General features: G+C 31.5%; 1 protein-coding gene across 1 annotated transcript in view; it reads left to right on the top strand.

The window, feature by feature from the left end:
• The window catches only part of LOC143084128 (fibroblast growth factor receptor 2-like), an 81,817-nt gene that overhangs the window by 10,614 nt on the left and 45,218 nt on the right, over positions 1-25,985 (top strand). Inside the window, exons 4-10 of the mRNA XM_076260536.1 lie at positions 4,144-4,312; positions 6,437-6,624; positions 8,247-8,382; positions 10,562-10,840; positions 11,151-11,394; positions 20,733-20,845; positions 24,483-24,593. Of these exons, the coding sequence (XP_076116651.1) occupies positions 4,291-4,312; positions 6,437-6,624; positions 8,247-8,382; positions 10,562-10,840; positions 11,151-11,394; positions 20,733-20,845; positions 24,483-24,593 (1,093 nt within the window). The 5' untranslated portion in view covers positions 4,144-4,290. The remainder of the gene's footprint in view (positions 1-4,143; positions 4,313-6,436; positions 6,625-8,246; positions 8,383-10,561; positions 10,841-11,150; positions 11,395-20,732; positions 20,846-24,482; positions 24,594-25,985) is intronic.

The raw sequence follows: 25,985 nt of genomic DNA, 5'->3' as shown, positions 1-25,985 counted from the left end.
TCTTGTCCAAATTTTTTTTTTCTATGTTGGTTTTTAGTGATATCTTTCCGATGCGTTGGTTTTTTTTTTTTTATACCTTTCTGATGCTGCAGTCATCAAACGTTTTAAATCAAAGCTTTTTTGCTTTGAAGCTTCTATATGATTTGGAATCAAGGAAAACAAACATAATGCCTTGCCACATGATTTGTGTTGTGTGCAAGGGTGATCTTAAATCTGAAGCATCTTTCAACCCACTGAGTGCACCTTGATTGGATTTGTCTTTAACCTCTGTTCCTGTTTAAAGGATAAAATCTTTTGAGTAAAAATAGTCTTGAGACGTCTGAACAGGTTGAGCACAAGTCAGGTAATATATTTCCTGCTTTCAGAGAACGTCCCTGATTTCTGGTGTAAAAAAAAAGTTTAAATGTGATTTCATTTTTATGCCCCACCTACGATTGCCCCACCTACGATAGTAGAGAGGCATTATGTTTTCTGGTCTGTGCCTCCGTTCGTTCGTTCGTTAGTTCGTCCATCTGTGTGTCCGTTCGCTTCAGGTTTAAGTTTTTGGTCAAGGTAGTTTTTGAAGAATTTGAAGTCCATTCAGCTTAGTACACATGTTCCCCATGATATGATCTTTCTAATTTTAATGCCAAATTATAGTTTTGACCCAAGTTTCATGGTCCACTGAACATAGAAAATGATAGAGCAAAGTTCAGGTTAAATTTTTGATCAAGGTAGTTTTTTAACTTTAACTTTCTTAAACTATCCTGGGTTTGTACCAAACTTGGACAGAAGCTTGTTTATGATCATAAGATAGTATCCAGAACTTAATTTTGTAAAAAATTAAATTCATTTTTTCAGTATTTTTCGGGCGTCAATCAAATGTTGTCCGTGCATTAACTCATGAACCGTTCAACCAAAGCTTTTAAAATTTTAATATGTTGTTACTGACAACTAAATGAAGGTCAAGTTCAATAATGACGATTTTGACTTTTACCGTTCAGGAGTTATGGTTCTTGAAAGACTGAAAAATGGAGTTTCCAGTCGTGTCCGTGTATTTACACATGAACTGTTCTACCAAAGCTTCCCAAATTTTAATATGTTGTTACTGATGACAAAATGGAGGTCAAGTTCAATAATGACGGTTTTGACTTTTACCGTTCAGGAGTTATGGTTCTTGAAAGATTGAAAAATGGTGTTTCCAGTCATGTCCGTGCATTTTCTCATGAACCATTCAACCAAAGCTTTTGAAATTTTTATATGTTGTTACTGATGACAAAATAGAGGTCAAGTTCAACATGTTCAATAATGACGATTTTGACTTTTACCGTTCAGGAGTTATGGTTCTTGAAAGATCGTAAAGTGGCGTTTCCATTCACTTTATTGCATTTACTCATGAACCATTCAATCTAAGCTTTTCTAATTTTAATATGTTGATACTGATGACAAAATGGAGGTCAAATTTGATATTGACGATTTTCCCTTTCACTATTCATCAGTAATGGTTCTTGTGATATTGCTAGGACACAAATAAATGTTAATAAATCCGGTTTGCTGTCGTTGTGACAGCCTCTTGTTTTCCTTTTTTTTTGTTCAGCCTGCGATTTACAGCAAAAGTAGGTGAGACACTGGGTTCCGCGGAACCCTTACGAATTTTTTCATTACAAATTTTATTCATCACACTATTAGTTATTGCTTTATGATATGGTACAAAAATCAACTGAAAAAATCAATTTTGTTTGCCCCCAGGTGACTTTTAATATGTTTATAGCATTGAAAAAGCTCCAAATTATCTCCCTTTGATGCAAAAATACATTTTTTTGGCTTTAAAGTTGAAATATCTTTTTTAAATCATCGATGACCTATATTTTTTATTATTGTTTTCAAAAAGCTGTACATAAACTAAATACTTGTAAAATTTAAGCGATTTCTGTAATTTAGTTCTTTTTTTATTTTGATATTACCTCTTTTTCTCCTATTAGTTCAACAGTAAATAAGGACATTAACAAAAAATTATGCTTCTTTCAGAGGCAGATTGTTAGCGTAAATGAACGGTGACCCAATTTTTTTATTTCATTTTTAGCTCACCTGGCCTAAAAGGCCATGTGAGCTTTTATCATCACTTGGCGTCCGTCGTCGTCGTCTGTTGTCGTTAACAATTTTTCAAACATCTTCTCCTCTGAAACTACTGAATGGATTTGGATGAAACTTAGCATGATAGTTCCTTAGATTATCCTGCACAAAGTGTGTACTTCGATTTTTGATCCGTCAAAAAACATGGCCGCCCTTACTTTAAATAGAACATAGGGGTCAAATGCAGTTTTTGGCTTATATCTCAAAAACGAAAGCATTTAGAGCAAATCTGACATGGGGTAAAAATGTTCATTAGGTCAAGATCTATCAGCCCTGAAATTTTCAGACGAATCAAACAAACCATTGTTGGGTTGCTGCCACTTAATTGGTAATTTTAAGGAAATTTTGCAGTTTTTGGTCATTATCTTGAATATCATTATAGATAAAGATAAACTGTAAACAGCAAAAATGATCAGCAAAGTATGATCTACAAATAAGTTAAATATGACCAAAATTGTCAATTGACCCCTTAAGGGGTTATTGTCCTTTAATGACAATTTTTTCACAATTTGTTCATCATATTTGCTAACTTTAAAAAATCTTCTCCTCTAAAACTACTCAACCAAATTCAACCAAACTTCAACTGAATGATCAGTAGGGTGTATAAAATAAAGTTTTTGTGTTATTTTCTATTTTGTCTAAAAACATGGCCGTCATGGCTAAAAATAGAACACAGGGTAAAATGCAGTTTTTGGCTTATATCTAAAAAACTCCAGCATTTAGAGCAAATAAGACTAGAAGTTAAAATATTTATTAGGTCAAGGTCTACCTGTCCTGAAATTTTCAATTTGCAATTTGCAAAAAAAATAATTTGTTGTGCTACTTCCAAAAGATAGAAAATATTCTGACCAGAAAAAAAACCATGTCCCCCTACAAGTTAAATGGTCCATGCCTAACTGTTATTAATGAAATCATTTAACTGTTTTGCTGTTTAATATTGGAGCCCCTTGCCCCTTCTCAGCAGTGGAATAAATCCAAATCATGAATGAAGAAATTCGAAAGAATAACAATTTAATAATGTAACAATAACAATTTTATTGTTAAAATTCTTTTATTGTAACTATAATGTAATAAAAATAACGTCCTGCCGCTCTTCTTGTATGCATATTATATTAGAAGGAAACTTGTAAACATGGTAGAACTTGTATTTCTAATATTGTAGAATTGTTAGCTGTACATGTTTGCCTGGCATGGTTCAATATGTTCAATAAGGCATTGTTTACCAGGTGAGCGATTCAGGCTCTTGAGAGCCTCTTGTTCTATTAAGTATATGATAAAGTTCATTTATCATGTTTATAGAAAAATATAAAGAAATCATATATTAGAAAGAAAAAAAAGATTTATACTGGAGAGCCCCCTTAATATAAACATATTTTATTTGTAATCATCAAAGGGAATGAGACACAAGTTAAGACTTATGATGTCTTCTTTGGTATCTTTTCCTGTCTACATGAAATTTTATTTTGCTGTTATCACAGTCCAGGCAATTACTGAAAACTGTAATATTACTTTTTTATATAATATTACAAGTAAAAGTAATATTACAAAAAATAGTAATATAATTCTTATATTACTAAAAACTGTAATATTGTTATATTACTGAAATGTGAAATATAGTCTCTAACTAAATAAAACAGTAATATTACTAGAAAATGCCTATATTACATAGAACTGTAACATAAGGCTAAAAATCACTAATGCTGCCTTTAACTCGAGGCTGGAGACATCATGACATAGTTTTAGTATCAAATTACATGGTAAATAAAAGATGGATCAAAATCAGTTTCATCACTTCTGCAAAATCAGATAGAGACGCCAGAGCAACCAAATATGGAGATGGAAAATGCTACTATAGTACTATTTTTTGTAATATTACTTTTACTTGTAATATTATATAAAAAAGTAATATTACTGTTTTCAGTAATTGCCTGGACTATATCAGCAGGTACACAACACATTTAAAAATGCTTCAGTAAATAAAATATGATGATAGGAAATACAAATTGTAAATTGTCATCTTATCCTTTTCAGGAATTCAGATTTTAAACTACTGTTATTTTGGACCTTAAATTGGGAAGTCATATTGCAATGCTAAGATTGCCCATTTGCCCATTTGTGAACAAAAATTAAAACATGTGTGGCTTCAGGACTTGATATTTAAGTAGCAGAAGATATGAAATGGCGATTGATCATGGAAAAGGTAGGCGTAAAAAATGTTTTTTAAACTATCTGCTCTGTGCAATTTTTTTTTATGAGACAAAAATTTATAAAAAACTGATAGAGGAAATAATTGTGGTATGTTGACTAAAATCCCTTTATGGCATATTAGTGGAAATAATTGAGGTATGTTGACTAAAATCCCTTTATGGCATATTACTCAAAGTATTAAAGGGTATATAACACTAAAGGGAGTTAACTCTATTAACGTCAGCTTTTAATCAAATGCTAATAGTAAAAAAAATTCGTAAGGGTTCCACGGAACCCAGTGTCTCGCCTACTTTTGCTGTTAATCGCAGACTCAACAAAATGAGGAAAAACATCAATAAAAATTTCCTTCTTGATACTGTCTGAACAGGTTGAGCACAAGTGGTGCTAGTCCCGTGTCTCTACGACTTCCGGTTCTTAAGTTTGGTATTGCATCATATATTTGATGATTAATTGTGACCTTGGTGAACTTTGAAATTGTCCCAATTCTTTTTCTATAATGTTGTCCTTCAACTGTAGATCATTTATCATTTAACAGATTTGAGATATCTATTGTTGCTGTAGAGATAATGCAGTTTGAAGTTTTGCCAGCGGAGGCATGTATTTCTGAATCAACAAGAGCGTACCTCTTAAAATGTTTTAGAAATTGAAGAGGTTAACATAGTTCTATGTTTGACCAAATACCAAAAACATTCCATGGAAAAAACGCCAAAAATTCAATTTGAAATTTTCAAGTTTTGCATTGACTTTGTAAGTTTCATAACTTCTATTTATATAGTTGATATTGCATCATTTTTTGCACTTTATCAAATGGGGTCATCTGATATATCAAATTGAAGGTCTAAATAAACTCTACTTAAAAATGAAAATTTTAAACCCCCTTTTCATCCCAGGAGGACGAGTGGGTTCATTTAGTGCAAACATTCAAATTTCTCAGATGGTAAGGTTGTCGCATATCAAATGAAAGAACATAAAGCGTACATTTCAAATTTAAAATTGACGTCTCCCAAAAATGGGTTGGATGGGGTCATTGAGTGCAAAAAATAAATTTTCTTTTAAGATAGGGTTGTTGTATATTAAATGAAAGGTCATGATGTGTACATTGGAAATATCAAATCCCGACCTCCAAAAATTAGTTGGATAGGGTTATTAAGTGCAAAAATCAAACTTTCTAGAACATAGAGTTGTTGCATATCAAATGAAAGCTCATCTACTCTATGTTATTTATATCATAATTCCGATCTCAAAAATGTAGGCGGATGAGGTCATTAAGTGTTAAAAGTGGAAAGTTTCAGAAGGTATGCTTGTCGTATATCAAACGAAAGGTCGTACAAGGTACATTACAAAAACATCACTTTTACAGGAAAGACCTTTCAATTGTTTTACAAACAATTGAGATACTAGTTTTAATTTTTTTTTTGTCTTAAGGTGGTACCCAACACTTTCACTAAAATTAATTTGGCTTGTTTAATTTTCATAAAACTTTGCCAATGCATTTACTTTGACCCTTTAACAAAAGCAACTGTTTTGTCAGAAAAATTACACTAGTTATATAGCAGTTTGACAAACATCAATTTTGATCATTGAGAAGCTTAATATTCCCTTTACAACACAACGTAATTAAAACGTTTAGCTGACTTTACAGAGTTATCTCCCTGTAGTGTTAGGTACCACCTTAAGTAACATTTTCAAATTTCCATTGTTTATTTCTGATATCTTTATAGCTAGAAATTTGCAATTGCACAATAGCAAGAAATCTATATCTTGCACAATATTGCCAAATAACAAAAAACAAGAAAAATCTAATTACACAGTTTGCGCAATAGAAAGAAATCTTCTTTTGCACAGTATTGCGCACAAGCACAGTATAACGCAATTACACAATACCAAGAAATCTTCAATTGAAATTTTATATAAATTTTTTAACCAATTTCAAATTGTTAGATCATTTCCCAAATTAATTTTGTGTGAGAAACATATATAAAATACTTTATTGTCAATTAAGTTTAAGCATGTCACTAATTAAGTTTTCTCCGTTCTTTTACATCAATTTAATAGTGTATTTATTCATGGAAACGGCAAAAACTGTAAATAATTAATTAATCATATATATTAAAAGTGACAATAATGACAAAACCAATTGGTTTGGGACCAAATAACCAGACAGTTCAAGCCGGGAGTGATGCTAGGTTTGAGTGTAAAGTGTTGAGAAATGACCTACAGCACCATACACAATGGTTACAACAATACACAGTCAATGGTTCCTATAGAGACGATGAAAACCAGCCATATGTCAACATCATACAGGTAAAATGATTTTCTACTAAAAGAATTATTTTCATTATGACAATTTTTGTCGAGCCTGCAACTTTTCTCACAGAAAGCTAGACATAGTGATAGTGATCCGGCAGCAGCGGCGGCGGCATTAGCTAACTTCTTAAAAGCTTTGTATTTTATAAGATGGAAGACCTGGATACCTCATACTTTGTATATAGATGCCTCATGTTACGAAGTTTCTGTCAGTCACATGTCCAATGTCCTTGACCTCATTTTCATGGTTCAGTGACTACTTAAAAAAAAGTTCAGATTTATTTTAATGTTAAATTCAATCTTATTATAAGTAATAGGATAACTATATTTGGTATGTGCATACCTTGCAAGGTCATCATGCCTGTCAGACAGTTTTCACTTGACCTCGACCTCATTTCATTGATCAGTGAACAAGGTTAAGTTTTGTTGGTCAAGTCCATATCTCAGATACTATAAGCAATAGGTCTTGTATATTGGTGTATGGAAGGACTGTAAGGTGTACATGTCCAACTGGCAGGTGTCATCTGAACTTGACCTCATTTTCATGGTTCAGTGGTAAGTTATATTAATCTGAAGATCTGTTTACTTTTTTGTGATGATTCTTTATCTTATTTTAGAGTGATCATGTTTATTAAAAAAAAAAAAGGAGGAGTTTTACATGTTGTGCCGTATCTCAGAAACTATTTATGATTATTCCATAAATCTTCACACACTTTTTAGTTATATTAAAACCACAAAAGGAAGATTCAGATTTTTTTTTGGTGGTGATGGTCCAAACTGTTTAGGAATTACGGGCCAAGACCAGTATTTTTCTATCTATATCTATAAAGTCAATCTAGACTTCAAAAAAAGAGTGACGAAAGATACCAGAGGAACAGTCAAACTTATAAATCAACTAAAATAAATTGACAACATGCACCTGGCTAAAAATAAAAAAGACAAACAATAGAACACATGACACAACATAGGAAAATAAAGAATAAGCAACACGAATCCCATCAAAAATTGGGGGTCATCTCAGGTGCTCCAGAATGGTAAGCAGATTCTGCTCCACATGTGGCACCCGTCATGTTGCTTATGTAATAACAAGTCCGGTAAATAGTCTAATTTGGTAGGTCACATTCATGAAAGGGAAGGGGATTGTAGTAACAACATAAGGAACATATCCGATATCATTTGTGAAACAGTTATTTCATAACTTCAACTTATTAATACATCAAGTAGAAGGTTGCATTGGGATTTTCACACCAAAATGTATGTCGCTTGAAAAATGTCTCACTGAGTCATGAAATGTTTACAGATATGGTGTGTCTGATGAATGATCTTGATGTGAATGTTTCTTTAAATTTAATTTCTTATTGTCTGTTGATAAGTTTATCTTGCTGTTAAAAAGTGTTATACAATAGTATATATACATGTGTATATTTAAAAAACTGACTGCATGACAAATCTCAAGTGACTTAAGAAAATAATGTGATTCTAATTGTCTAGTTTATTGAAATATTTTCTTCTTTTTTCACTTTTTTGATAATTTATTGTCTTAGTTCACTTTTTTGAAAATTTTGCTTTTCAATGTTTTATATACTCATCCTCTAATGCTGTTTTATTTGATATTTTAGCAATCCATGGTGAATTTAAGTCACCCAGAAATACTGACAATAAAGAATGTAACAAAAGATAACGCTGGATGGTATGGTTGCTTGATTTCTAATCCACTTGGTAGATATTACCAGACTGCCTGGCTAACAGTTTTAGGTAAAGGCTTAGATAAGAATGAGAAATGTTTGTTTTTCACCAAGAAATAATGCGTCTTAGAGCAAAATATTCACATAAAAATGATTTAATATTTTGGAGAATTTAATTATCAATTTTCGATTACATCATTATCAATAAATTTTTTATAGACTGTCATAAAAATAAGAGGTTTGGCATCATGAAAATTGGAAATGTACAGTTTTTTCTAAAAAAATTAATTCTTTTAATGCCGCCACAACTGAAACGTCATATTATTTTACCCCTGTCAGTGTCTCTCTGTATGTCCTTCCCATTATGGGTGTACAGTTATTCCACTTAACTCCTCCTACAGTTTGAATTCTAGGAAGTTTTCACTCTGATGTCTGTTTGTAGTCTTTGTACATGTATTGAAGGTGTGCATGTGGTCAGGGTTTTGATTTTGTTTAATATTTGCTCTTAATCATTTTTTGTAGTAGTTACTTGCATAAGGGGAGCTCGCATACAGATAATTGTCCTACAGTTTTATGCTAGGAAGTGTTCACTTAGTTGGTGGTTTTTCCATTTTTTGTGCATGGGGTCAGGATTTTGATTCTGATTTATATTTGCTCTTTTGGGTGATAATATAATTTACCTTTGTCATATTTAAGGTAAAGTTTTAGACAGTTATTTTTAAATAAGACTTTGCATCTGCAGGGGCATCATTTGTGTCTGTCAAAGAAATCCAACATTGACTTTGCTATAAAACAGTTTCAGAGTGAAGTGTGGCCAGGGATTTCACTTAGTCTAGTTTGTATTGTGTAATAATTAAATTTTGTATGTCATACATGTGATTCTTCCGATGGGAGTCGAAATCTCTTGTTTTTCAGACCCTCTTCCATCCCTCCCATTAAAATTTGAAATCTACAACTTTTGAAAATGTCAACATCGAAAAAGTTTCAGTAAACATTTTTGTTTACAGAATTAAAACTGACAGGGTAAAACTCTTGAGAATCTTGAAATTGATATCGGAAAAGTCTGTAAAAACAGAAGGTCACCATTTCTTTTTCTTGTTTTTGTGTCGTAAGGTAAATAGCTTCGAGTAATCAATGAAGGTGTTTATTATTAGACTATATATACAGCAATAACAAATTATTGGCAATTACCTGGTCATCAACTAGCTAGTTTAAGACACACGTCTGGATGATTAAAAGTGAAATACTGACAATGGATTAAGATGTAAAAAAAAAGACTTTAATTTGATGCTGTTGCTGTTGAAAACATTGAACAGTTATAGTACTGAGCCTCAAAGACAAATGTCTTAATGAAATCAAATACGATATTTATGGCTTGTTTTCTATCTAAACCAATGGAATACCTAAGTATAAGTATGTTTGTCTTTGAAAATTCTAAATTTTTATAATTTGATGAAATGCAAACTATGTTATCCCATAGACATATAATGTATTATACATGTATGTCTCTGTTATTACCAAATACCCTAGCAGCAAATTAAAAACAACCAATTATCTAGCCATATTTTCTCTGCCTGGAGATCTGATTTTAAATTGTACAAGTCCAGTGCCATTGGGTCAAGATCATGCTTACTACACTTCTTGCCAAGCTGACTATGGTGACCCTAATGACTTTATTAAACATATTGAGACAGCTACCTACCAGAAAGCCACTGCTCAATAGTGTTACCAAAGTTGACATTATGTAGCTTAAGCAGAGATACTTTTTACCAACTATATATGATGGCTGATTACTTTATCTTAACTTTATATATGTAATAAATAAATATTTGAAACCCCCTTATCTTATATTTCTATCAAGTAAAAATGGCTATGCAGGTGCTTAAAGTATAGAACACTTACAAAAAAGGAGAATAAGCAGTTTTAACACCAAAAATAATCATGGCGTTCATCGTTAAAAATGTTGAATTTGATACACACTTTAGAGTAACTTATGTAGTGGGTTATTCAGTGTGCACCACATTTTTTTTAATGATATTATTCCTTCATAGACAGAAAAAAATATTACAATCATTCCTAAAATAAAGACTTTTAACAATTAAAAGTTTGATGAGGAGGAAAAAAGGATTGAATTGGTTATAAATATTGTAGATAAGCCAGCTATTGAGCTGACACATATTTACCATTTCCTTTCAAACATATTATTTCATCTTTTGAAAACTTTTTAATTACAAATACTTTAATTGCAGATGAACAAGCAGAAGCAGTAGACATCAGGTCAGGAGGAACAAACGATAAAGAGCAAATAGTAATCTACTTTATCGGTGGTGTCGCATCAGTAGTTGTTCTCTTCCTGTTACTCCTGATATTTATATGTTATAGACGTTACAAGAGGGTACAGTCCAGCAAATATAGAAATGTCAAGAGAGCAATTGTCATGACACAGGCTAGTTTCAATATTCAAACATATTTTATTACTGATAAGTTCAAATACAAGTGCACAAAAAAGAATATGTTTGACTTATTCGGTTATAATTAGGAAATGAAGTTTTATGAGGAAGTTGTCTTTATATGGTGTAAAAGTTACAAAGTAAGTCTTAAGAAAGGAAGATTATTGAGATTCATTAAATGTTCATCAGTAATGTTTAGATTATGAAAATAGAGATATTCAATCTAGACAGAATCTAATTTAGTTTTAAGGAAGTTTTTGTCAATTTTAGATTTGAATATTTATAACAGCTTTGCATCTGGACTTGCTTCATTTATTATTAGCGATAGTCTGTGTGCTCTTCAAACTTTTATGATGTTTATTTCTATTACAAAATCATGATAATTAAAAAAATGACATGGATCTGCACACAAATTTGAAACAGGTATACATTTTAATTTCATATCAGAATGTTTTGCATCAATTCCAGAATGAGAATTACCATCCATACAAATCTTATGATGGTACACAACCATTTGTTTTACCCACAATCAGAATTGAACCTGGTCCAAGAAGACGCTTGTCATCTGATTTGACCATGATGTCAGAGTATGATCTCCCTCTGGACAAACACTGGGAATTTAGACGGGAACAGTAAGTTAAAGCATAACATTGACCATTCCATGAAAGTTATCATACTGTAAAGACATATATATTGACTCATGACAACATTTTAACTTATATCTGTCGACCCACAAATAGCATTGCTCACTGTTTCTGACATCCAGATTGTTTCTTTGGTTAAAAGCTGTATAATGACCTGATATTTGATTGGTTGTATCAATTTTCAGATGAATTCAATAGATATTGTAACCACTGTAGTATGAAATATAACAAGAAGTTTTTCCAAAAACTCTTTTTTTCCAAGGTTTAACATTTTCTCATATATATACTGGAATCAGTAGGGCTCAACAATAACACTTGTCTGATTGTCTTGTACTAGAGGATAAAAAGGTCATACAAGTAAAAGCTATATCAATATTAATTTAATTTAACAGGTTTATATGCTCTTATAATATACAAGATTATGGAGTGTGTGTCCGAGCGAGAATATTTAGTCAGACGTCAGTCGCTACCCTGATATACCCTATCTTTTTTGGGTAATTAATACAGATAGCGTTTGACATCTTTAGCTGAACAGATTTATCATTTTTTCATAACTTAATTCATTGTATGCTGGTTCATATTCTGGACACCAGTCTTTGCTCCTTTCTAATATAATTCACAAACAAAAAACAAATAGGAAGCTTAGAAATGGAAAAATATTAAATACTTAACTCGTTCAAAGGGTAATTACACGTCTCAATCTTCAAAATCGCCTATCTAAAAATACTACCATCGCTAACATTTTTAAGCAGTTAAGCTGCTTTATGCGAGCACCCTAGATTTATGTTCTACCCAATAAATGCTGAAATATGTGCCACTTTTATTATCTGGCTGGCTATCATGTTATTTATAACTAATTGGACACTTTTTTCATACTTTTTATTCTGGAATATAAAAAATATTATCATAAAAACGTTAAATGGTCGTCGATTTTCCCAAAAGTTTTGAAGTTGCACATAGGAAGTAGTGCCCGATAGAAATCCTTCTATAGTTTATTATCCCCTGTGCTGTTGGCTAAGATGCCAAAGAACAATTGTATGAAATATTTGACCGCCGAAAATCTATAAAGATGAGTCGTTTACATTTCCCAAATGGCAAAAGTCGTAGGAATATTGTTTGTCATCAATACGTATTACATACGTCAGTAGTCTATTAATAAGTTGGCGGCAATTTCAAATTACATAGAAGACGAAATTTACGTACCTTTTAAATTGAGAGGATTCTGATGATACATAGGTACTTTATTATTAATTATTCTATTCGTTTTTTGTCTGAAATGATTGAGATTATTTAAATCATCTTAATTCAGTAATCTTAAATGTATGCTCATTTGTATTCTTGTTAATATTATTCCGTTATCTCGCAAATGACCTCCTTCATGCTTGTCAAATAAAGTTGTTGTTATTGTTGTTTTTTGATTGGTCGATGTCAAGGTCATTTTAAGATTGTTTCTCTTTGGGGTTACAATGTAACATAATGCTACACGTGCTTTGATTTAGCTCAATGTGCTTCAATAAATATTGAGATTAAAACTTTAACAACTGTTTTCTAAAGGACGGCATTATTTAACTTCCAAAGTCGCATATTCTGTAAAATATTAAGTCCGAATCTGTGACGCGTATCACACCGTAATTGTTTTTGATTTACAAGGGCTTTTCGATTTCCGGTACAGAAAAATACGACTTTTTTGTTACATGTTTCTTTTTATAATTTTTCACATTTAAACACTCGTTACTTCAGCAACTTTATGCTGGTAAACGATTTCCCCATGAAAATAATAAGAAAAGAAATCGCATGATACGATAAAAAGGTAACGACTAAGGCAGCAACCATTTGATTTTCGGGGGGGGGGGGGGGGGGGGGGGGGGCTATGGTTTTTTTTGAAAAAAAAGTTTGTTTCCAGTTTTTGGAGAAAAAAATTATTTGTTTTTGATTCTGAGAAAAAAAATGTGTTTGTTTCACCCTCAGCTGCCACTATATGTAATGCTAAAATTGAAATAAAAAAATTGTTTTCCACTTGACGCGAAAAAAATAGACTGTTTTTCGCCGCAGGTGAAAAAAAAAAGTTTGTACAGAAAAAAAACCAATAGCCCCCCCCCCCCCCCCCCCCCAGAAAATCAAATGGTTGCTGCCTAACGAGGCCCGAGAAACGTTTATGTTTTCAACAAGTAATAGTTGAAGACTGAAGTTACAAACATGTTTTTCTTAATTCCTACTATTACATATATTTAAAGTTTAAATAAATGTTTATTTTTATTATGCTATTAGTAATGGAAGACAGTTAAACCGTAATCAAGATATTTTAATTCAGTTATAATTTGAGACGTTAATAAAATTGCACTGGCTGTAACAATAATAAAAATAATATGAGGCGGGCATAACCTGTAAATGGGGACGAAGTCTGTATGAATTTTTTTTTCGTAACTTAAATATTTGTTAAAAAGAAACGGAAATGCCGTAACGTTTCCGATTTTGGTTCTGTTGTTAGGGATTTTAGTTGTGACGTCATTTAAGTTATGACGTCATATGCAATGTAAACAAAGAAACGCTATCATCAGGTAACGTTTTTTCATATTTAGAAATTATTAAAAATGAAATTGGTATTGCGTTCCTTCCTGAATACTGATAAATATATATTTTACTCAAAGTTTCATACAAACGAGACCGGAAAAAGGAAGTACATTGTAGATTTCTGCGTAGGGTGCTATAAACAGTTTCGTATAAAAAAAACTAGGGGTTATTCCCCGACTAAAAATAACCATGGAGGGAAACCCCTGTTTATTTACTCAATTGGTGAAAAAGTATCATGTTTTTTGTATTTGATTGTAAAAATTAGTTAATTAGCTTTCAATTAAAACAGGTTGAATGATTGAAATAATTTTAAAAATTATATTAACTTTACATGTTTTGAGGGGAGACAACACTGTAAACATCCTGTTTTTTTGGCAGTGAAAATTGAAAACTTATTTGCAGCCACTGTAGCTCTTTTCGGAGCAGGAAACCGTACCCTGAAACAAGATTTTTTTGAAAGGCCAGGTAAAAACCTACAAATTTCATTCAGTTTTGATTATGTAAAATGTGCATGGATCATGTCTTCATAGGTGTGCACATGACCTGGTTTCAAGTTTTTTATGTTCAAATTAGACCTTTTTTCCCCCATGTTCATTGGATGGAATATTTTTAATATATTAAAAGTACACATTATTTTTATTTCATTATAAACTAGAGAAAATTCTGATTCCAGTGATATCTAGTTTTATACAAGTATCTTTATTAATCAGTCCACCAGTAAGGGTCACTTATGCATGGTCCCTCAAAATGTGACGTCATAGAAAAAAACTGTTGATTGCACCCGTAGATGCGGGAATTCAAAACATGACATCAAAAAAATTGAACGATTTTGAGTTCATTAGTACAATAAAAATATTATTGTTACATTGGAGACTAAATGCCAGAATGCATGGTTGGGTAAGGACCTGTTTAATTACGAATCTAACAATAATTACTGAGGCTACGGTTACATTGCATTATTGTTAGATGAAAAACAGTAATGTACGATGGGACTAGAAATATGTACAAGGCGATGGCTTAAGCCCCCTCTTATTTAATATATATGTAAATGACATTGATTCAGTTTTCCCCCAAGAATCATGTTTTCCGGTGCAGCTTATAGACACTAGAATGAATTGATTATTATATGCTGATGATTTACTATTACTATCTGAAAACAAAGAAGGTCTTCAATCCTGTTTAAATTCTCTAAAAACATACTGTGATAGATGGAAGCTGAATGTCAATTTAAATAAAACAAAAATTATGATCTTCAGTAAAGGTAAAAAAAGATTTCAAAATTATTTTTTTTTTATAATAACAAAGAAATTGAAATTGTTGAGAAATATAAATATCTGGGTATTATCATTTACTTTAATGGAAATTTTAAACATGCTGCAGAACACTTATACAAACAAAGCCTAAATGCACTTTTTTCTCTGCATTCTAAGACATTTGGATTCAATACTATAGATCATAAACTAAAATTAAAACTATTTGATACTCTTATAAAACCCATAAGTACTTATGGATCTGAAATATGGATTAGTGACTACAATATAAAAGACTCAAATATTGATAAATTACCTTTTGAAAAAATTCATAATAAATTTTGTAAAAATATTTTAGGAGTTCACAAGAGAAGTTCAAATATGGCAGTGAAGTGTGAATTAGGAAGACAACCTACTTTGAATCATATACTAATACTAGCCCTTAAATATTATGATCGACTTAAACAGCTTCCATCTGACAGATTGCTTAGTGAAACATATAAATTAGATCATTCATTATATACTGATGGACACAGATCTTGGCACAACTTTATCTCGAACTCTATTGAAAAATATAATTTAACAGACAATAATCTCAATTTAAAGAACTTAAAGGAAACTATTAATAACCAACATTCTAATAACACTTTGCATAATCTAGAAAAATTACGTTCTATTGAACAAGACAATAAACTACATTTCTATGCCAATATTTATTCAGAAGAATTTAAATTGCAAAATTATCTATCTTATAAATGTTCTCCTAATATAACAAGAAATCTTACAAAATTAAGAATTAGTTCCCACCCTCTTTTGATTGAAAAAGGTAGATATTTCAGACCAAAAATTAAGAGAGAAAACAGAATATGCTTGAGCTGCAATCAAATAGAGGATGAAAAACATTTCCTTATTTATTGCAAAAAATTTGAAAATTATAGAAAACAACTATTTAATAAACTAAATTTTAATTCACAAGATCTGTGCCCTGAAAAAGTTATGAAAACCATTATTAGTTTACTTAACCCACAAAATATTGATGATACAAAAAATATATGCCATTACATACAATTATGCTTTGAATCTTTGTAATTTTATTCATTTAACCTTGATTTGATATTTTGTCATACATAATATATATTTATTTATGTGATGTAATATCATGTTAATGCGGGGGAAGACATCATTATACTTGTATTGATTTTCCTGATTTAATAAAAACTTGAAACTTGAATAATAAAAGTTGAAGACATTAATTTTATAATATATTTACAATACATACATTTATTACATACAATTTATTTACTGTAATTTTTTATTTACAATGACAATTTCTGCAAATCCAGTAAGTGTTTTAAAGGCCGACACATTTTTGGTGAACGAAATTACGTCCTCCACGGATACGTGTACATACAGAAGTTCTTAGTATTTAAGTGATAGTAAGCAAACTTTGCTTTTGATGTATCAATTTGTGTCAAATTGTATAGCTGTATGAAATTTATGTCTTGATACTGATTTAGTTAAGTTTAAAACGCATCCGAAGTTTTAATGTTTTTCACCCTAAACAAAATTGGTTCAAAGTATAATGACAGTAATAAGAGAGGGTGTGCAGTTAAATACTTTAATAAAGTGAAACCATTGAACTATATTTTTCGCCTTTGGCACTCCTAATCTTGAGTAGTATCTTTAAGAACATCAAAAACATTAATACGTAAAACTATTCAAGTTATACACCATTTGTTGAATAATAATATTTATTTTTTATCAGTATCAGGGATTTGATAAGGGTGGGGGGTTCCAACTATATGCTCCCATTCAAATGCATTGATCAGCCAACCCCGGAACCCACCCCCCCCGGATCCGCCAATGAGTATTATACAATGAGAATACTATTAATCTCAGCGTAATGTAACCGTTGCCTCAGTAATTATTGTTATATTCGTATCAAATCGGTTCCTCGCCCAACTTTGCATTCCGGCAATTAGTCTCCAGTGTAACAATAATATTTTTATTGTTGTTACATTTCCATGTAACCGTAGCCAGTGCCTAATAAAATTGAGAATGAAAATGGGGAATGTGTCATATAGACAATAACCTGATCTAAGAGCAGACAACAGTTGAAGGTTACCAATGGATCTTTAATGCAGGGAGAAACTCCTACACCCAAAGGATTCCTTTTGGTGGCCCCTTAACATAATAACAAAAATGTATACTATTTGAACTAGTCACTTTGTTCCGGTGGAACTTTTAAATCAGAGGAAGAACAAAGTAACTAGTTAATAAGTTCCTCAGGAACTTTTCAGCTAGTGAGTTCTTTCCGCCCGGAACTTTCCAACGTCGAAACAAAAGAGCATTTACCATAACTTGGACATACATGTACACTAAAATCATAAGTATACACAAGAAATTAAAATTTATAAAAATGTACAAAACAATTATGAAGAATAAATATGATATACAGCAACAATCACCACATTAGTGGGTCCTATGGACAGGTGCATACATAATGTGGCGGCTTAAACATCTTAACTGGCACAAAACTGTCCCCTAACATAGGACAGTGTATGTGTATAATCTTAAACATTGAATCTTTATAAATATAAATTGGAAATAACTTTTGAAAGTGGTAGGACATAAACATTACTGTACAAGCATTATTTGATACTTTAGAAATAGCTGAGAACAATGCCTGAGATAAATATTTTGACTAATTCGTTACACTATTCATCTGAAATTTGCCAAGTTTGCCTTTGGGTTTTTGATTAACTGCCTATAGCACCCTTTGGTGCTTTGATTAAAAATAAAAATCGTGGTTACCCTTCTATCGATAAGTGTCATGCCAAAAAATGAGTAACATGTCCCTGTCTTTCCACCAACAATACGGTAAGGTCCACACTTAATGGTCGCTCATTTTCTTTAAAATTTGAAACTGATATAACTTGAAAAACAAACAGTCTTATTTATTTACTCACATGCAACAAACCAGAATGCGGTATTCAGTACGTAGGTTAAACTGGTCGATATTTATCTAAACGCACTCAAGAAAATAACCCAATAAATTCAAAAGTATCATTTATCAACACCTTAAGAAGCACAGTCATCTTATCAAATATTTAGCAGTTCAACCTTTGGAAGAAGTAAATAAGCAGCCTGGTGAATCTCATTCAAAGTTTGTACAATCACGGAAAATAATTGAATTAAATTAGATTAAAAAATATCAAGAACCGATACTGTTAACATTTTGGATATTGTTTCTAAAACTGTTCGAAAAAAAACATTCTCATGGTCGTAGAAAAAATCACAATCAAAGAAAATTTCGGACCAATCACACCAATATTTCGGACCTAATTTCTATTTCAAAAAACAACGGCAGACATTATCTGTTAACAAAGCTCTGTTCATTACCGATTAATAAGTTAAATAAAATTTTAGAGGATTGCAACACAATTTCATATAGCAGTCCTAAGTACGAAATTGTTCAAATTATAATGGCATATTGTTATTCTAAACTGTTTCCTAAAATTGATCGTCCTGAAGATCATAAAAAACATTTTATTAAAATAAAGTATGTCAATAAAGGTTTTGATTTTGTAAATATTGCTGGTATTTTTAACAACCATTCTGTTAATGAACAAATTCCTGGATATTTTGATAATACTGAGCTCCCTCTTATTTGTTATATTTACAAGAAATCTACCTGGAAATTTGTGTTAAATTATAGCCAATTGTGTAAAGATTTTAATTTCAGTGAAAATACACCTACTTCATGTAATTGCAGTAATTCCAAATACATTTATGGACCAATTTCCCATGTTATAACAGGAGATCTTAACATATTTCAAGACGGAGAGTTAAAATCATTCCTCAGTAAAGGACCTAATTATCTTCCCCAGTCAATTATAAATTGGAATGAGTGTCGTAATATCATCCATGACTCACTCTGTACTTACTGTATGAAATGGATAAAACTGGAAAAAGCTGACAAAAAATTCGACTTTAAAATAAAAACAAGATACAAATCCAATGAATTTACATTGACATGCCTATCAGACGGTGCCTCATATGCAAGTCTGATTTGACTTGGCATTATTAGTAGATCCTAAGTTCTGTGACATGACTAGTTTCAGTTTTTCTTGACTCATAATTTTTGAAAAATATTTCAAAAGATATAAAACTAACTTCTGTTCTATTGTTTTAAATTTCTTTTGTTCCTTGAATCAACTTATAATGCAAAGTCCTCCTGGACAAGTTGAAAAAAATGTTATTGTAGAGGCCTGATCATGCAATACAATGTGAGAAACTTGATTTTCTGGTAATTTTTTAAAAGAGCAAATATAACATTCTCACATTACCTAGATAAAAAAAAACATGTGTCTCGGTACAAAATTGTTCAAAAACACTGAAAATTGTAAATCATTAGTAATAAATGGTTTAACCCATTAAAACATTTAATCCATCACTGCAAATGTTTGCACCTGTCCTAAGTCAGGAATCTGATGTACAGTAGTTGTAGTTTGTTTATATAATATATATGTGTTTCTCGTTTCTTGTTTTTAGCTCACCTGGCCCGAAGGTCCAAGTGAGCTTTTCTCATCACTTGGCGTCCGCCATCCATCGTCGTTAACTTTTATAAAAATCTTCTCCTCTGAAACTACTGGGCCAAATTTAACCAAACATGGCCAAAACATTATTAGGGTATCTAGTTTAAAAATTGTGTCCAGTGACCCGGCCAACCAACCAAGATGGCCGCCAGGGCTAAATATAGAACATAGGGGTAAAATGCAGCTTTTGGCTTATAACTCAAAAACCAAAGCATTTAGAACAAATCTGACATAGAGTGAAATTGTTTATCAGGTCAAGATCTATCTGCCCTAAAAATTTTAGATGAATCGGACAACCTTTTGTTGGGTTGCTACCCCTGAATTTTGCTGTTTTTGGTTATTATCTTGAATATTATCATGATTATAATAGATAGAGATAAACTAAACAGCAATAATGTTCAGCAAAGTAAGATTTACAAATAAGTCAACATAACCGAAATGGTCAGTTGACCCCTTTAGGAGTTATTGCTCTTTATAGTCAATATTTAACCATTTTTCATAAATTTTAGTTATCACCAAAACACAATTTTGTCATGTCCTTGAATATTCACATAGACAAAAGTGAGCGACACAGGCTCTTTAGAGCCTCTGGTTTTATATAGATTAGAACGTTGGTTTTCCCGTTTGAATGGTTTTACTCTAGTAATTTTGGGGCCCTTTATAGCTTGTTGTTCAGTGTGAGCCAAGGCTCTGTGTTAAGGCCGTACATTGACATATAATGGTTTACTTTTATAAATTGTCATTTGGATGGAGAGTTGTCTCATTGGCACTCAAACCATATCTTCTTATATCTAAGAAAATGTGTACAACTATTAGAATTTTATTTAGTTATATATATATGGTTACATCAATCAGTATCTCAATATCTAAATGAATATGAGATGAAATAATTTATTTATTGTTATAGGGCATCACTTGGTGAACCTCTTGGGGAAGGAGCATTTGGTAAAGTTTTTAAAGCAGAAGCTGTTGGTTTAAATAAAGCTCCAACAACTGCCATAGCAGTCAAGATGTTGAAGGGTAAAATTTACTTATATATTTTAGATCAAAAATCAAATAGTATTAATGAAAACTGGATTTATGCTTAGGTTTTCTTTTTTTATTAGACAAGCATAAAATTTTGGGAAATAAGAATTGAATTTTTTCCATCTTTTTTATCTTTATTGAAAAATTTGCTTTGTTATGGCCCTGCAACGAATATGGCCCGCAACAAAGATGTCGGTGCCATGTCCGTAATTCGGTCATTCCGTAATTCTGTCATTCCGTCATTCCATCATTCTGTCATTCCCTAATTTCACAACTAGGAATTGTTAAGTTTCAGTTTTGTTCCGCTTGGCTCATTTTTGCTATAATTATGGGCTTTGAACTTTGATAATTTTTTGAAAATCACAGTTAAAAGGATGAATTGTTTGAGTATAAAGGACAAGATTATAAATATCCAATTAATGTTCTGATTCAAACAATAAAATAATTACAAGTCAATTAATGTCATTAGTGCTGTAATGAATTGTTAAAATCTCAATACTTTTATTTTTTGTTTGATGATTCTAGCTGTTAATCTGGATTATCCCACCTCAATCAACAGGCCTTGAAGTAATAAATATTTGAGTCAGTTTTTTGTACTTATACAAATAAAAACCAATCAAAATGCTGGATTTTATGTTTTGAGCAAGATTTTTGTGCTCCGAGCACTGAGCAAAGTTTTATGACTTCAACCCCAGGTCTAATGAATGTCAAAACAAATCAGTGACAGGTTGACCTTGTTCCTAATTAAATTTGTTCAGGTTACAATTATGTGATAATCATGTTTTCAATCATAATTTCTTGAAAGGTTTTAAACAGTTGTTTAAAAGTTGAAAAGTTACAAAGTAAAAACGTATTTATAAAAATAAACTTCTCATAGAATAAATCATCACTTTACAATATTATGTCACATGACTGACCAACATGACTTGTGATCACCTGATATATTATATGGTTTATCTTTTCAAAATGAGTGTTGTTTATTCAATTTTCATACACTTTTCTTCAACTCTTTATGATGAACACATACAAAACAATAAGTCATGACAACAAGGAACACAACTCTAGGCTGATTTAACCAATAACAAAAGCTTTATTGTGTCTTCAATATTAAGACAATTGGCAAATTTCCGGATTGCAAAACATATTGACAAATTTACACGAAAAACGTAACAACAAAGATATAAAATGTATTTTATTTGAATAAAACATGACAAATCAAGAATATTAATATTATAACACATAAAAAACAATCAAGGTTTGAGCAAAAAAAATCCTTACTTTTCACTTCAATTGGAAATTTCTTGGTCCAATTTTGGACCTGAAAAAAAACTAAGAAAATATTTGTAGTCATGTATAACACACAGGGTATAAATGTAAATGTGTTCGTTATACATACCAAAAGACAGTACTCCTTATTACATAAACATGGATAGTTTGTAGGATCGATTAAAACCCATTTTAATGTCCCATTTATTATGCCCCATTTTGGTGCATTATGTTTTCTGTTCTGTGCGTCCATTCATTCGTTCTTTTGTCTGTCTATTTGTTCATCTGTCCATCCATTGGTTCGTTCTTCCGTCCGTTTGTCCTTCCGTCTGTCTGTCCCACTTCAGGTTAAAGGATTGGTTAAAGTTTTTGGTAGAGGTAGTTTTTGATGAAGTTGAAGTCCAATCAACTTGAAACTTAGGGCTCATGTTTTCTATTTTATAATCTTTGTAATTTTTATGCCAAACTAGAAATTTTCCCCCATTTTCAAGGTCCACTGAACATAGAAAATGATAGTGTGGATGGGCTATTCATGTACTGGGGACACATTATTGTTAGCTATAACCATTTGAGCTTATGTTATCACTAATGACTTGGCGTCCATCATCATCTGTTGTTAACTATTTCAAAAAACCTTCTCTGAAACTACTGGGCCAAAGATTTCAAACTTTAACAAAAAAAAATTTCCTTAATTATCTGGTATCTTGCTTATAAATTGTATCCAAAGTTTTGATCCATCGACAAACATGGCTGCCATTGTTGGGTTCCTGCCACTAAATTGGTTATTTTAAGGATTTTTTTTAGTTTTTGTATGAAATTAATTAAAGATAAAGATAAACTGTAAACAGCAAAAAATGTTTGGACCTTTTTGTGCAGAAAATATTTTTTATTTAAGCACATGTACTCCCCCAGAATCCGACACTAGTTAGATTTTTGTTTAAATTCAAAATACCCACCAATTCATATATTTATATTTTTAACCAAATTTTATTGTTTTCTTGAAACTACCATCATTCAATTCATAAATATTTGATGTAAAGTTTCCCCCCCAATCTTCTATTTGACATATCAAAAACCGTTTAAACGGACTCCATTACAGCGGCACTTCTGTATAATTTAGGAACTTCTGAGTATAGGAACTGAAGTGACTTCTCTTTCCAGGAATTTGAGTCTACAACCTTGGATTTTTTATTACTGAGCTAAACGCATGCAGGAGACATAAAAATACCGGGCGTCCGATCGTCCGGTCTTGTTAGCACTCTCATGTGTACAATTCATGTCAGATTAAGTGAAACTCATATCATAAACAATGTCTTTGACAATTTTGAAAATAATTCGTAATCAAATATTTTTAACTAGTAATGTCCCTTTGAAATATAAATTGTAATGGAAATCCCATTTCATTTGCTGTGAAGCTTTTATTTCTTTTTAGATATTAAAAATAAAAAAGAAAAAGAAATAAAAGTTTTTTTTAGTTATTCCCTTGTTCCTTGGCCTTTGATAGATAAAATATGACATGTAATGTGCATGGCGGGGAATATTGGATCTTTGTTCTTTACTGAATAAAAATAAAATTAGTATTTGAACCTAAATAGAAACGGGAATTCATAAGCCTAGGACTTATCACGATCTATTACAAATTGATTTGTTTTATCACGTCGTTTACAATGTCGCAAGAAACGATATCAGGATATGGTGTTTTAGTTGTTAGTTACTATAGTCAAATGAGAAGCCATCCCTCCACTAGGTTCAATTTCAATGTCCACGGGTCTGCGTATCAGTCCTCTCCGCTTGCCTTAGCTGATGACATAGACTATTTATACGAAGAAAAGTTAACTTGAAACACTATTCTGCGATTCATGTATCAAACTAAATTATCCTAAATGAAAGACCAGGCATACTGCTTCGAAAATGACTGGACGTTATCCTCATATCCTCAGCCTTGTTACATTTTGATACTTCCGAGTTAAACTGCTGTTTTTTTTATTTTTGTTTTGTCAAAATGATGTGGATGCTTGAGCATCTGAGCATACATGCAAGCTATGCCACTGCAAGGGGAGGGTTCCTGATCAATGTTTTTGAATGGGGACATATAGTCCTGGGTTGGGACAAATTACTTTTGATTCATTAACATTAGTTTGATACCAATTTTCGTGGGTACAGGTGAACATTGAATTCAAATGTTCATTGAATAACATATTTTGAATAGGCTTTGAATACAGAGATTTGAAAAATTACAAAATCAAATATCCACGATAATGCAAGTTTTAAGCAATCCATGAAAATGAATGAATCCACAGTATTCTTTGAATGTGACCAATGGTTTTATCCATTAATAATTGTCAATATTATTTAAATATTTTAGAGGATGCAACCGATAGAGAATTGACAGATTTAATGCAAGAAATGGAAGTGATGAAATTAATAGGATGCCATGAAAATATCATTAATTTCCTGGGATGTTGTACACAAAATGGTAAGTGGTGTACTTTAAGGGTTAAAAACGATCTTGGTCGAATGGGCAGCACTTGTTGTCTGTCGTCCATATTAAATGTCTGTTAACTTTTTTAAAAAATCTTCTCCTCGAAATTACACAGGACCCATGCTCTGAGAAAACCATCAACTGCCCCCTGTCTGATTTGCTCCAAATGGTTTAGTTTCAGAGATATATACAAAAATCTGCATTTTACCCCTATGTTCCATTTTTATTCATGTGGGCCATGAGGGTTGGAAGGTGGGGTCATCTGATACATTTTTTAAAGAAAAAACATATTAATTATTATGGTCAAGTATGGTTAAATGTGTCTCAATAGTTTCATAGAAAGAAGATTACCCACACATGTCAGATTTGCTCTAGGTGTAATACCACCATTGATTTTTCCCTATTAAAATTGAAAAAGGAAATGGGGAATGTGTCAAAGCGACAACAACTCGACCATAGTCTTTGTTAAATTTGCACTTTTAGAAAAAATGTGCAGAATTTATCTTTGTTACAAATAAAGATATACTTGGCATGAGTAAAGTTTTATCCTGTCCAGTACTATAGAAAAAATTTAACATAACATTTGATTGCATACAAGAAAATAACCATCACTGGAACTTAACCAATCAAAGGAGTAGGAGCAATAAGGCCCTTATTTGGCCCAAAAATTACTGTAAATTAAAAAGTTATCATACATATTTTTAAATTACTGTACAATATCTAAGATGCAAGGTATTCAGAAAAATAAAACAATTTTGGACGTCGAACAAGTTACCATGGCAACAAATCATGACTTAATTTGCATAATTTGTAAAATTTCGTGATTTTCTTTGTTTTTCGTCAAATTTTTAAGTATATTTTCGATTGGAAAAGTATGTGCGCACCCAAGAAACAACTTTAAATTTGGTGATATTTTATTAATAGTTATAATAAAGCATATGTTAAATTATTTTGTTGTTTCTTGGCTGCGCACGATGTTTCCACAACACAAATAAAGATAGAAAACTGCATAAATTCTGTCTTTTTCATCGTTTTTGTCAAAAAAGTACATATTATGACGTAATTTTGACGTCATCACATAAAAATCTTAATGTTTTTCATTGATATTTCTTGATCCTATGCATTTCTAAACATTATGTGCCAATTTGAAAAAGTTATTAAACATTTTATTTTCTTGGGCCGAAACCAGGCCTTAATGCCCCTACTCCTTTCTCCACTTATTCCACCCCCTTAACACAGAATTGTCAATATTTTGATTTAGAGCTGGTAGAAATTTCTAATTAATTTTGATATTATTTGTCTCACTGGTTGTACACTTCACTGTAAAAATCTTTTTGAGAATGAGCTGGTGCAATTTTTTTCAATTTGAATTCATTGTCTAAAAGA

Source organism: Mytilus galloprovincialis, chromosome 7 (assembly GCF_965363235.1).
Source record: "Mytilus galloprovincialis chromosome 7, xbMytGall1.hap1.1, whole genome shotgun sequence".
NCBI classification, from domain to species: Eukaryota; Metazoa; Mollusca; class Bivalvia; order Mytilida; family Mytilidae; genus Mytilus; species Mytilus galloprovincialis.
The sequence above is the reverse complement of the archived record's forward strand: the minus strand, read 5'-3'. Positions and strand labels throughout refer to the sequence as shown.